Source organism: Periophthalmus magnuspinnatus, chromosome 4 (assembly GCF_009829125.3).
Source record: "Periophthalmus magnuspinnatus isolate fPerMag1 chromosome 4, fPerMag1.2.pri, whole genome shotgun sequence".
NCBI lineage: Eukaryota > Metazoa > Chordata > Actinopteri > Gobiiformes > Gobiidae > Periophthalmus > Periophthalmus magnuspinnatus.
Window position 1 is genome coordinate 12,393,719 of NC_047129.1, and position 14,974 is coordinate 12,408,692.

The 14,974-nt window shown below is 41.9% G+C and overlaps 1 protein-coding gene across 1 annotated transcript in view; it reads left to right on the forward strand.

Annotated features, from left to right (window-relative positions):
* Nucleotides 1-634: 634 nt before the first annotated feature.
* Nucleotides 635-14,974, forward strand: part of fbn2b (fibrillin 2b) — a 51,157-nt gene continuing 36,817 nt past the window's right edge. The window contains exons 1-4 of the mRNA XM_033965778.2: nucleotides 635-1,000; nucleotides 2,899-3,184; nucleotides 8,903-8,985; nucleotides 9,107-9,208. Coding sequence (XP_033821669.1) covers nucleotides 3,012-3,184; nucleotides 8,903-8,985; nucleotides 9,107-9,208 — 358 coding nt within the window. The 5' untranslated portion in view covers nucleotides 635-1,000; nucleotides 2,899-3,011. The remainder of the gene's footprint in view (nucleotides 1,001-2,898; nucleotides 3,185-8,902; nucleotides 8,986-9,106; nucleotides 9,209-14,974) is intronic.

Consider the following 14,974-nt stretch of genomic DNA (forward strand, 5'->3'; position numbering starts at 1 on the left):
AGACACAAAGATACAATCCATGAACATTAATCTGTTTGTAAAAGGCCACAAGGAAAAGTCCCCCACTTCTATTGTGTACTAAGTATTTATGACTGTGTGAAAACCTGGGGGATAGTCTTTCTCTCCAAACACTCAGATTATGGGCTGAGTGGACAGGTGGTCAGATAGCATGTGCATTTTTTCACTAGTCTATATTGTTGGTCAGTGTTTGGATATAGTTGGAGTAACTACAAAACACAACTGCATCAATCCGTCAGACTTTTACCCTACTCACCTGTTAACATTTTGATTAGTAAACTACTTTTCTTGACACGTCAGGTGTTTTTTGCAGAAGGTGCTGGAATCCCAGTGGGTAGTAACATTTGAGGTGTACACAGCTGTCTTCATCCATATACCACCCATGCAGAAGCCCCTCTGCCAGGGTGACCTCCTATCAGCAACAAAACACAAGGATGTGTCACTCACAAATGACACTTTAGGGAGAGTCGAGCAGCAATAACTTCACCAACACCATCATTAGCTCTTCAAAAAGATTTACATTTATATTGCAATCAGGGGTGACTCATGATTAGTTCTTCACCTTCTCAATGGACAGTGTATTCATGCATCTATTGTAGGCATCTCCTCGCAATCTGGTGCCAATTTCTTCAATAAGCCCTGGCTTTGTGGCTCTTATCAGATCAGCGGGTTGCAAACAAGAGACTGGTTTGCGGACTGATGCGAGACCCTGCGTGAAGAACCCGGTGCGTGGCCTCTACACGCACAACTTGAGGAGTCTTGAGGAATGTGGGTTTGTCCTGCAGTCCGTTACTACCCCCTCTCTCCTACTCGCAGCCTGTCTCTCCGCGTGTCCCCTCCCCTCTCCCTCAAACAGGACAATTCCCCAACTTTTCTCTTTTTCTCGCAAGGCTATAGTTCAATATTGCACTGTGGGGCACGTATCCTGTCTTCGGTTTCTTTTGAGGGCTCCTAGACGCAGAGGGACTCCAACTGCTGCGAGGTAATGTGCACGCTCACGTCCTCATCATTGCCTTTGAGAGTGACTTTAATTTCGCGTAACATTGCTTTTTTAAGTGCATATTGTGTGTGAGTTGATGCATACAGAAAACGAACCATCGCTCCACTTGGGTTTACTGTAACTCACTCATCTTTGACTCACTTGGAGCTAGTTTTACCGTTTACATCTCGATCCATGCTGAAGTATTTTTACAGTGTAAACTTTCCCGAAATAAAACATGAAGCTGAGCAGTGAGTGTTACGGGGGCAATAGCTGATGCAGCGCTTTTCTCCATTCATAAAGTTGTGGTGACATGCAGCAATGTGCTAATTGTGGAAAAATATGCACTTGTGCTAAGTTACAAATAACGGTTTCGGGTCACGTTTCATCGTTGATTTTTTGCAGACGTAGAGGCAATGTCTTCTGGCCCCATGCCTCATACAAGCAGAAAAGCTTTTTAGTTGAATCTGATATTTCTTTGATTGAGTTTAGGAGAAAAGTGTGCAAACGACGGAATAGTGATCCAACAGGCTTTTACGCACGGGACTTTTATTTTGAAATGGTCTATTTATTCCACTTCATAGCTTTTCTTTTGTTTCATTCACCCATTTGTGAAGTTCAACATCATAAGCAATAGTTACTAACAGTTTTTAGTACCCCTTTCTTATTTTATCAGCTTCTATACAAGTTTTTTCAATGCTAATAACTATATGTGCTATAAATCCCAGTGGGTTTATCTGTGATCCTCTTTTAAACTGAATTCCAGTAAGGCGGCTCAGGGGCCATTCCTTTTTGCCTGTCTCTGCTGAGGTTATATATCACTTGAGGCTCAGAGCTCTCCTAAACCTGGGCTTTATAATGAGACGGAGCAAAGAAAATAACCCTCACGCGTATCCAGCCCACTTGGGTGTTTTTCAATATAATAGACTCTAACAGGCTTGTAAGACTAAGCTGGGCCAGGTCAGTTGAATATGTGGATATCATAATATACCTTCATGGCTTACACCTTTCTTATTTGGTTAAGTAATCCATCTTTGTTGACTATTCATTACCCTCTTGCTCCGATGGTCTCAGGCTTCACAGGTTAACTTACCTCTTGACATCATTAAATTCTAACTTGTCCTCCAACTTTTCATCATATGTTTTAGTGTCAAGTTATAACAAAGTATATGATTTATTTTATTTTATCTTCTACATATACCTTATGGCAGTGATTTTCAAACTTTTCAGACCAGCTAACTTAATATTTGGCTTTCCAAGTAGCACCAGATTTAGGATGGTTTAGGGCTGAACAAGATTTAAAATGAGACTATACCAGCTCTAAAATTATAGGAAAAGACGAAATTATAAATCTGTCAACTGGACAATTTGTTGTAGGACGTCTTAACTCCTACAACGATTTGTCCAGTTGACAGATTTATATTTTTGTCTTTTGCTATAGATCAGACCTGGATGACTGAGGGGTTACACAAACAGGCTCTAAAATTAAACAAAACAATGGCTATGGTAGTTCTAACTAAACAATCATTAACTTAAAACAGGACAAAAACGTGAATAGATTAGTCTCCAAATAAAACGGAAATTCAAACTGCAGAGGGCCCACATACCACCAGAGGCAGGCATTGTACCACTGGTACTTGTACCACAGTTTGAGAAACACCGCTTTATGGTACTGGAGGACATTTTCCATACTCAGATCCAGTCTGCCCTGAATGGTTTTACTTGTATTGATGAAATATCTTATTTATTTATTTATTTAGATCAAAGTTGCCATCTTGAGAAAATTAGAGACAGTGAAATGCCCCACAATGGTCTTGATTTGGGCGGTATTCAAATAAAATCTGAAGTTTGCTGTAATTAGTATTTGATGTGTTTTTAATCTTTCTCTGTGTTCTGTCTAGCCCTGCTGTGGAGTGCACCCAGGGACTTGGTGTGGATCCAAGTCTAAATCCCGTGTGGCTTGGGTCCATTAGTTAAACCCGGAGTCTGAGAGGGTTGGACGGTTGACTGACCAATGGCATCCATGATGCTGGCCCAGGCGCTGCTGGGATGGGTGTGTCTCTATGCTGTCCAGGTGATGGGGTCACAAACGGGGACAGGAGCATACCCAGCGAGCCGCTTCACAGGGACAACCGAGCAGAGGGAAGCGCAGAGGGTCCGCCGCAGAGGCCAGGAGACTCTCAGAGGGTAAGATTTCCTCCCTCCATTGTTTTATGGAAAAGACTATTGAGAATAGTCCATTTGAATGAAAGAACCGTTTACATTGTGTTTGGGTTTATGAGCACCACAAAACAGTTGTATCTGGAGAAGGTTCCATGTTCTGCTTTCCTGGCACCTCTCTTCACATGCCTGTGCTTCCTGAGCCCAGGCCAGAGCTCGCCTTATACCAAATTAAACTGTGAAATACTACCGCATTGTTTTCTCTAAACAACACATGTTCTGCTTTCAGCAAATAGGCTCCTTACTGTAAATCAACTTTTTCATGGGAAAGGCAGAGGAGCAGAAATGTGCTCTCCATACATACACCTCAGGACGAAGACGATGAGTGAAAAACATGACCCAAATTCCCTAGTGCACATTAGTTTAGTTGGGAGAGTTTAGGAGGTTTACTGTAGGCTCCTCTCTGGTGCTGGGGCGACAGATGGAGTATATGAACATACATGTACTGTATGTAATGTGTATTTAGGTGCTGTTTGTTTGAGTCTGCATGTGGGGAGTAAAATGAACTAGAGGCATCATCCCTCTCCAGCTGTGGCCTATCCTCCCTTCACTTTCTGTTACCCTAAAGTTAGCAGCGTGGGTGTGGAGGCGCATGTCATATGTATTACAGAGTATATTTTTCCACTTCTTCCAAAAACAATGGATGTTCTATGGAACCAATAATTTTGCGTCTGGATCAGTTGTTACAATCAGGCACCCATCTGTCCCAGCTTATGGCTCTGTGAGTACCAAACCACAGGAAATGAGGTATTCGTTGGACTCGAGGGGTGTATAGAAGGGGCATTTGTTTCACTGCTTTAGGCGATGAAATAACTTGGGACAGGGTGTTAATGATGAAGGACATTATGTCGAGTTTTCAATCATATGAATCTATCATTGATAATATTTCATCATTTTAATTTAACACAAAGTAACCTCTGAAATAACCTTTAATTGTCCCAGAAACAAATAGATGTGGAAAGTACTAAGTTTGAGAAGTGAGAAGATTGTGGAAATGTGTACTTTCAGATTGCCATATTATTTCTATCATACTGTTCTCATGAGCAGCTAGCAAAAGCCTGCAGACTTTTTCCATTACATTGTTAACTCCTGGAAGCATTAGTGAGTCAGAAATGAACTGGATGATGAGATTATCCAAGTAAGCATCAGTAACAAAGCCTGACTTGTTTGACAAGCTGCAATCCTTTACAGATTTTATTTGATTGTTTTATTTGAGGTATACTTTTCTCTTGAATGTGTGTGTGGGCAAGCGTAAAATGAACTGAATTTACTTTTAGTCTTTCTTTTTAAAAATAGTTTTGACATAAGAAATATACTCTTGGTTTTAGTTAAAGGTCTACTGTGGAAACCAAATGGTGATTCTGACACAGTAGTTGCTGAAATCCAACTTATGGCCCCCCACCTCTAACACATTGCTTCACATGTAAATCCAATCTAAATGTTTAGCAGTGGCAGCATGCTATCGGTAACTTGGCGTGCCTGGATTATCCGTGTGAGAGTGAGTTTAATGATGGTCATTATGTTGGCCTTGGGCTGGGGTGTTCTGTTTATTTGCTGGCTCTAGCTCCAGATCCCCTGCTCTGTCTCTGCTGCACTGCCCCTGATGCCGACTGACTCTGATTTATTGGCTCCCACAAAACACTGGCGAGAGTCCACTTTAGGGCGTAGCTGATCAGACTGAGGCGGGCTGCCTGGCTCTGTGATTGACTGTCTAGTCTGCAATGGAACAATGTGTGGGACTAGCCTTTTTACACATTTTATTATAGTATTTGTACTTTAATAAGATGATGTGTTTATGATTCCAACTTTTCTTTTCTTTATTTTACTCCTCATCAGCCACTGCTTCATGGGTAACGGGGCCAACCTCGGCACATTTTTGCTCAGACATCTAGGCTACTGGCTATCAGACTGGTCCATTACATGTTGATGGCCAAACCAGCACTCAGACTTGGACTCAAGCAAAAACATTTACATTATACAACCTGGGTAACGTAGTTATTACCCTACACCAATCCAGAGATCATGTTTTTTTCAGCATCTACTCGATATCTAACTTGCCTATCATACGTACTTTAAATGAGTCGTTTATCAGTTTTGCCCAAATTCATTGACTACTAAACTGTGCAGAAGTGACTTTACCTCAAGCCCATTTAAAGTCAATGTCACTATTGACCAAATATGACTTGGACTTCAGCAGACTGAAACTCTAAAAATGCTTTTTGCTTGGTTATTTATTTACACTGACACAAAATATGCCATGACTACAAATTACAGGGAGTCAGTTACATTTGCTGTAGCTTAGTTTATCTTTATATTTACGTAGTGGAAGCCACTATGGGTGAATGTATGGGAAGTCAACATTAAGGCCAGGTTAATGTCAGTACTATGATCATGACTTTGGGGTTCATTTTAACATATGGGATCTATGACACAAAATTTTGGGTAAGTGGCTTGCCAGATTCAACACATTTTATGCACATTTTATTCTATTTCAGGGTTTTATTTGTCTGCCTTTTACAGAGCGCTCACGTGCAGCTTGGTCTCAGCTATAATGACAGGATTATCTGTGACAGCTGATTGGCATGTGCTCCGCAAATGCCCCCTTTTCATTAGTTCTTATTACCAAGTCACACTAGTCCACATTATTTGATTTATCAGTGAAACTTCTTATTTGCACCTTTGCATAAAAAGGATTTCTGTTATTTCTCTAAAATGACTACGGTACACGCCTATAAACAAACATTACACTTAAGAAAACAATAGAAGTGAGGTGAAATTCATAGACAGTATTTGGATTAATATTTTATAGTGAATGTATTTTCCTTATGTGTGGCTTTTCAGTCACACATTTTCCATTCACAGACACCGTAGCTTGTAGCCCCTCATAAGCCTCTCATACACGCATGCACTCAGGTAAGACGTTCATGTCTCTGTAACAGTGTGTAGATTGGAGGTCAAAGGTCAGGTGACTTTTCCTGTAAAGTTCTTTGATTTACAGTCTTGGGTTGTTGTCATGGAAACACAGTGTTTGTTGTGGTTTCTCATCTGACTTGAACTCTGACCCTGGATTCCTGCATACAGGGTTGGCCCTGAGGCTGTGCTTGTTGCAGATTAAATCATGGTGCTTCATGACTCCCACAAAAACATGATTTATTTCATGCATCGTTCTACTCAAATAATTATGCTAAAAAAAATTAAAAAATCTTTATCCAACTAATTAGCCTAAACAACCCCATACTATTTTGTACATGCTACTTCTTAACACATATAACACTGGCCTCCTAATTGTAATGGGGCTTTCCTTTTGTCCCTTTGGCCCAAATAAAGGCGGTATTCTGTACATTCTTCCCTCATGCTGTGGCAGCCATGTTACTTTTATTACATTAATAGCAGTTAATGAGCCATCCACAGACTGAGGACTTCAAAGCCTCCAGCTCAGCTCTGAAAGGGTTAACCTGCTTTGGACTTTGCCTGAAACAGTAGGGCACATAATATTGAGGAAAACCCCTGGGGCTTAAATGTCTTTTTTCTGCCTGTCTTCCATTGAGCTGTCTCTTTTGGTGATTTGAACCTGAAACTGGGAGAGGAAAAATAACAGGGCAAAGTAGCTCAGGGTCAGACCTCCATAATCCTTTATATATTGAGTCTGTAACCATGAAGACTCCATATAATAACACATTAAGCATGCTGCTCATCATAAACTCAATCAGCTTGGTTTGTCTTTATACTTTTATTTTCATTGGTCACTTACAGGAGTGACATAAACCTACACACACATTCCTCACATCCAACAATTGAAATTGCAGTAGGTTCTTATTTTGTAGTTGCTGCATAGCACTTTTACTTTGAATAAGTTCAGATTGAAACTAAAGTAAACTGAAGCAAAAATTACTGCTTTAGCCTTTTTTTTTAAATTAAGTCCATAAATGCCAATTCTTTCAATGGAACTCAAACTTCCAAATTGGCACTACATAATGGAACTTAACAATTAAAATGATCTGTTCCATACAGTTTATTTCTTATGTTTAGTCATAACAATCCCTTACAATTGAATTGCACTATAGGCCTGGCAACCCTCTCAAAGTGCTACACTCAGTCATTATTCATTCACTCCTTACTCGGTGGTGGTAAGCCACTGTCTGTGTTTTCCACTCTGCTCCTGTTTCCTCCATGATAAACCTGTTTTTCCTCCCCCTCTTGGTGCTGTCTTCCTCCCTCTCCCCTCACTCTGTCCCGCTATCCTCTTGTAGGTTTAATGTGTTTATGCTACCTGAGTAAACGTCTGCGCTTCACTATCCTGTTCTGTTGTACCTCCTGTGCCATCTGTGAATGTGGTTAGGGTTTACTTTGTACTCCCTTGCCCCTAAAACTCAAAGCCCAGCTGTGGTCTCTGAAGGGTTACTATGGAGATGACCCGCTGAGAAGGACAGAGGGGTCAGAGCATTCACGCAGCAGGAAGTTCATTCACAACTTTCTCTGTGCTATGATATCACTGCAGATAAACCCACTGTGTACTCCAGCAATGGTGCTCTTGAGAGGTATTTGGTTTCAACCAATGGAGCAAATGGAGCTCCACTACATGGGAATACTCAATTTCCAAACTTAAAACTTAACCATAAACAATTTAACCATGTTGCTATTGTAAATTTATACATGGTTTCCCAGTGTTTTAATAATGATTTTGTATTTGGCACTGACTGTGACATAGAACTGCCCATTGGGGATGCTTGGAGTGGAGCTTCACTCCATGCAGCAGCTGCAGCCAGACCTCCCTGGACCTCCTGGTCTTTGTGCTTGTCACTGGATAAAAAGGCTTATAACAGAGAGGCCATTGGGCAAGAACTATGCCAAATCAGTTTGTGATCATTAAAGAGCTCAAGAGCTTATAGTATTTATCTAATGAACAGTTACAGTGTATCTAAATTGTTCTGTTTAGCCTTCCACATTTACAATCATGGTTGTACATTTTTTAAACTCTGAATTTCTATAGATATCCAGTGCTAATAATGATTTTACATTATACAACAACAGCAACTGATATGAGCTCCTGAGGTTTTCTTTCTTATGACTGACCCCTCAAAGGGTCAGCAGAGAGATGTAGTTTGTAACAATGGCAGCTGAATGAGCCACCTTATAGTGATGATGTAGTGTTTTATTCAGGAATAACATACGTCAAGAGTGATGCATGCAGGGAATTTTATAGATGACAAAGTTAGAACTGTGAGTGTAATTATCCATGAAGTGCAGTGTGTAAGGGCTGGTGTGTGTGCTGTGCCAGTCCTCTCCTGATGTGGTTTAGCTATTTCCTCTGAGGAGAGCTCTGTGGTGAACCTGTCAGCCAATCAGGCTAAGTGTGCACACTGATGACTCTTACATCTGTCACACAAGGTTAAAGAATCCCCTTTAGTGTAACAAGTAACAACATTAAAACCTCTTTCATTACCAGTTTATGATATGTTACCAGTCATATTCTATGTGTCTAGCATTATCAAATCTTTAAAAACTTTATGAATGATAACATCAAGGAAACAGCCAGACAAAAAAAAATCACTTTACATTTACATTTTTGTCTAGATTAAAATTTATTGCTTCCAAAGTAGTCACAGTTAATGATTAACCACCCTTATTAATTGACTGAATCTATATCTTCAGTATATAATTGTGATTCCTGATTCTGCCTTATAGACCCAATGTGTGTGGCTCCCGTTTCCACTCCTACTGCTGTCCTGGCTGGAAGACTCTGCCCGGAGGAAACCAGTGCATCGTCCGTAAGTACAATCCCATCAAATAACTTCTATAAATGATAGTTAATTGGCATTTGGAAAAATGTTTGTTTGTGTTATATTTGGCTCTGGATTTGATGTATGTGTATTTGTGTCATCTCTTCAGCAATCTGTAGGAATTCATGTGGCGATGGCTTCTGCTCCAGACCCAATATGTGTACCTGTTCCAATGGTCAGCTCTCCCCCAGCTGTGGAGCCGGAGCTGGAAGTGAGTAACTCTTACACCCATAAACACAGAGTAATCCGCTCAATCACATGCAAAGCACAGTGTGGAGGAAGTCTGTTTAAGGGATTTAGGTTCAAGAATTCCCTTCTCAAAGTAATCAGAACACAAATCACATTGTAAGTATAGCTTCAACCTTATTTTTAGTGTCCAGTGGGCACTGCAGTACAGAGCACGGAGAACAATCTCCAGATTTTGAGCTGGGCTTGGTCAGAACTACCTTAGATGGAGTATTTTACTTATGATGCACGTTTTGGGTTAATGGAAAGCAGTGGCCACTCAACCCTGTTCTGCAGTTCTGACAGTAGTGAATTTCAATCAACACTAAAATCAAAGCTAGTTGACCTCATATAGCATCAGTGTTTATGAGAAATGAAAATATTTTACAGTTCCCAATTCCCATTGCATGATCTGTGTGCAGTTATCATTACATACATCACTGTAGTAGTAATAGTCATTTTAATTGTCGGTGCATTACCTCGTTCAACATCCCAAACCAAACAGTCTTACACACTGCAGCAGTTTGAGACCACTCATCCATTTCCAGGCTTGTGTCCAAATGTAACGATCCTGCATTTCCTCTCCCAGAGTGAGAGCAGTTGTGGAGCCAGTGTAACAAGTACAGGGTGCAGACTTCAGGTCATAGAGTTTGTCTGGATTAAAGCAGGCCAGACACAGAGTTTATGTGAAATTAGTAGAGTAGCAAAGGTTAGTGCAATGTATGCTATAAATTATAACGTTAGTATGTTCAGGAAATATTGGGAGCATGTCCTTGAGCTAAGAAGGCAGTTTATTGTATCTCAACTGTTAAGTAGGCTAGATTTTGTGTGAGGGTCATTTTGAGCCCTTGCCTTCACACACTCATGTTTTAACAAAGCTACCTTAAATGTTAATGATCTACAGGAGCATTAAATGTTAATGCTCTACAGGGCATTAACATTTAAGGGAAATGCAATAGACTGAATATGAACTGATAAAGTAATACAAGAATCCAGTGAATTTCAACTTTTATAGACGTCTATACTACAGTTACAAGATCATTCTATAAAAACACAAGATATTTGTTTTCTATGCAGAGGAAACCATTGCATTCTTTGCAATTTATTTGCAATATAAAATTCAGAAGTCCCTTATGATGACCGAAATTTCAAGACCACTTACATTGCCCGGATTGGCGTCACTGGCCCCACCCTGGAGCCACGGCTGAGGTGGGTACTCATCAGCAAGTGTCTGGTGGCCGAGCCTTTCTGCACAGGGCTTGGAACTGGCTCAGGGAACATGGAATGTCACCTCGCTGGGGAAAGGAGTCTGAGCTTGTGCTGTATAGTTGGCCTCACCTCAGTTGGAATCCAACCTTTTGAGAGGGGCTGGACTCCCCACTTCTCTGGCATTACCCATTGGGAGAGGTGGCAAACTGGTGTGGGCTTGCTTATTGCCCCACAGCTCAGCCGCACGTGTTATTCACCAGGGTGAACAGAGGGTCGTGTCCCTGCGCCTTCAGGTTGGGGACAGGTCTCTAACTGTTGTGTTGGCCTAGGGGCTGGACATAAGTGCAGGGTACCTGGCCTTCTTGGGGTCCCTGGGAAGGGTACCAGACAATGCAGACTGGAGACTCCATTGTTCTACTGATGGACTTCAATGCTAACGTGACCAACGACAGTGACAGTGAAAGGGGTGATCAGGAAAAACGGCCTCCCTGAACCCGAGTTGTGTTATTGGACTTCTGTGCTGATCACAGTTTGTCCATAATGAACACCATTTTCAAACACAAGGGTGATCACTCGGGTGAAGAGAGGGTAGAGCTGGCAACTGATCACAACCTGGTGGTGAGATGGATCTGCTGATGGCAGAGAAAGCTGGGCAGACCTAGCAAACCAAAGCATACTGTTAGGGTCGGTTAGGAACATCTGATGGAACCCTCCACCGGCGAGGTCTTCAACTCACACCTCCGGGAGAGCTTCTTTCAGATCCCGGGGCAGGCTGGGGACATGGATTCCGAGTGGGCCATGTTCTCTGCCTCTATTGTCGATGTGGCCACTTGTAGCTGTGGTCTGTGGTGCTTGTCGCGAGGGCAAGCACCAAACCTGGTAGTGGACAACGGAAGTCTCCACCGGAAGTGTCCACCGGAAGTTTCCACCGGAAGTCTCCACCGGAAGTCTTCATCGGAAGTCTCCATCAAAAGTCTCCTTTGGATGTCTCCATCGAAAGTCTCCATCAGAAGTGTCCATTGGAAGTCTCCATCAGGTTCATGGAAGTTTGCCCCACAGTGCACATGTGCTTTGTGGATCTGGAGAAGGCATTCAACCGTGTCCCTTGTAGTGTCCTGTGGGAGGTGCTATGGGATCTGGGCCCTTTGCTAAGGACTGTCCGGTCCCTGTATGGCCGGAGCAGGAGCTGTGTTCGCATAGCCGGCAGTAAGTCAGACCTGTTCACAATGCATGTTGGACTCTGCCAGGACTGCCCTTTGTCACGAGTTCTGTTCATTGTATTTATGGTCATGGGACGGAGGGGATCCAGTTCGGGGACCACAGGATCTCAACTCTGCTGTTTGCAGATGACCTGATGGCTTCATCGAGCCAGGACCTGCAGCATGCAGCATGGGGTGGTTTGCAGCCAAGTGTGAAGCGGCTGGGATGAAAATCAGCTCCTCCAAATCCGAGGCCATGGTTCTTGACCGGAAAAAGGTGACTTGCCCTCTCCAGATGGGTGGAGAGTCCTTGCCTCAAGTGGAGGAGATCAAGTATTTCAGGGTCATTCATGAGTGAGATTAACTGGCGGATCCGTGCAGCGTCTGCAGTGATGCGGTTGCTGTATCGGACTGTTGTGGTAAAGAAGGAGCTGAGTCGAAAGGCAAAGCTCCCGATTTACCGGTCAATCTATGTTGATCAAGTGGTCAAAATGAGTTTCCTCCACGGGGTGGCTGGGTGCTGCCTTAGAAATAGGATGAGAAGCTTGGTTACATGGGAGTTGCTCGGAATAGACCCACTGCAGGTCCAGAGAGAGCAGCCAGCTGAGGTGGCACGACATCTGTTCTGGATGCCTGTTCCAGGCATGTTCCACTGGGAGTAGGCTTTGGGGAAGACCCAGGAGGGACTAGTGTGGCCTGGGTCGGCCGGTCTAGAAAAACCTTGGCATCCCACCTGAGGAGCTGGAGGAAGTGTGTGGTTTGAGGGCAGTCTGGGAATCCCTGCATAGACTGCTGCCCCCGCGACCCAGCCCCAGATAAGTAGAAGAAAATGGATGGAGAAAAAAAAAAATGGAAAATGAATGTAACCCATAGAGAAAGCCCTTGAAGGTTGGCTAGAGATGAAGCAGGATGTTCAGTGTCCAGCTCTGAGGTCCTGCTCCTCCAGGCCATGCACTGAGATAACATTTACCGATAAAGTCTTTAGCAGCTTTGTTAAAGGTCATAGGTCAAACTGCTTTGACCTGTTTCGACCTTGTCTAAATACACATCTATCTACATCAGTGACCTAAATGTTGCCCTGTTTGGTTAAAAGGAACCAGTTTGTTTGAAAAGTGACCAGCTGTTATGATAACTCTGAAACATAAACAGTTTATTTACTTTCAAACTCTGAATATGACTTTCTACAGGCCCATAAAGACAATTTATTAGAAAGTTGAAAGCCACTTCAAATCAACCTGACCATTTATAATTTCTCCTGACTTGTGCCAACTCACAAATCTGCATTTTGGACTCCACCTTGAGCAGTTCGATGGAAATATCAGGTCTCTTGACATCTTTTGGATTTTTTGCTTGTTACACCACTGTGTCCTGAGACCCTAAACAATTGATATCGTAGTGATTGTTTTTTTGTTTAAAAAAAAAAAATCAAATTATAACATTATTTTGGCACTTTAAATGTGAACTAAAATATTAGCAGACTTCTGATGTGGCTCCTATTTGACCTGGAGATATACTGGAGTTCCCAAACACAATGACAGGGGTAGAAGTTATTAGTCACCCTTCTAATAAAGCTAGGCACAGCTCATTGCAGAGCAGCTGTGCACATGAGTATATAGGGTCAACTTTATGAACCTTGTCTTGCCATAACCATAATTACAAAATCATTACCATGGACATTCAAGCCCTAATACCAAGAAACAGCTGTCTTAAAACTGACAAGCTTCTATTGGGCAGTGACTGGGGACTGGTGAGCCCTGAGAACGTAGATTGTAGTAATTATAAAGTAGAGCACTTTGACATGGTCTCACCTATTGCAAAAGATATATTTTATAGCACATTGTATTTACAACATCTTAAGTATATCTGTTGCTTACTTACTGTATGTGCAATCCCAGACAAAAGAGAGCAACAAAGACCACTTTCCATCAGACGCACATACACAATCCCTGACTTCCTGTTTCTCAGTTTCTCGTAAAAAACACCCAGATGTTAGCAACTCACCGGCGACACCAGCAAAAACAGAGGTGCATTGTGGGGCAGCAGAAAGTTCACCCTCCATGTCTGTCTGTGCATGTGCTGCTTTCCAGGCACGGGTGAAAGAATGGGACAGCATTCTCTCACCTGGTGGGATTAAAATGGCACAACAAGAACAAAGTATTAGCCAGTGAGATCATCTCCTCCTCTGTCTCCAAAATACGCACAATTGCTTCCTCTATGATCCCCCCGCTGAGAAAATATGTGGCACCAACTCAAGAGTTTAAATATGCATCTTTTGTGCTGCTGTCATTGTCTTTTCAATTCAGTTTAATTTATCTACAAGTTGCCATAGAAACCAAATTACCATATAACTCTAATGATTATTGTCAACATGTAGAATAGCAGACATTGCTAGATAATGGATTTGAGGTTAAATTAAGTTTATTGCCCTTGCCTTGCCCTACCACCTGAACACACATCTTGAACTTGAGCAATCACCAGTAAACACTAGATATAGGTTTCAAGGCAGTAAAAGTGGCAACAGAATTTCAATCCAATATGGACGACTTCCTGTTCATCATAGGGCAGTGCTCCAATGCAACTGTAGGCTTGTCTCATGGAGCTCTATCACTGTCCTGAATTTCATGAGCTTGCTCTAAAACTTGCCTGTTCCCACTACCAACCGGGTCGAATTTCTGGTCACGCCGTTGAATTGATACGTGTTGGGCATTGTCGTGATGCCCATTTTATCACATTTTTTGCTGGGCCAGTCATTTGTTTACCCCCATGTGAGGCTTTTCAATGACGTTCAGTGGGTCAGAAATGGAATTATTTAACAGATTTTTTCAAGCGTCGATACTGAAAAAAATTACTTAGGGAAAAATTTGATGTGTCCTAAGAGTTTGGTCTCAATCTACATCAGAACCAGTATAAGACCAAGACCAGTAATATTTAAGAAACTATTATTTTGTTGCACTGACAAAAAAGCTAAACAATTGTCGTAGTGGTAATGAAATTGGTATAGAGGAGTGACTTTTTTTTAGCTCTTTCCCTAAATAACAAAATCAAGTAGGACATTTTATATCGTGACAACACTAAATTTTTGTTGCAGTTGTATTTATTCTGGATCCAGTTTTCAGAAGGTATTGACTCCAAAAGAAGAATTTTTTGTCTTGGCTCCTTTAGGCATACAGAAATGTTCATCATTTACTTTTCAAGGGCCTTTCCTAATAGACTAACAAAGAAGCCAAATAACCCCACAATGATGAAAACACAATCTACCAAAGTAAACATATCTTGAAGTGATCAAAAGAAAGCTCTTAACCACTTCACAAAACACTGCTGTCTAACAAATGTTTCTTGGCCTA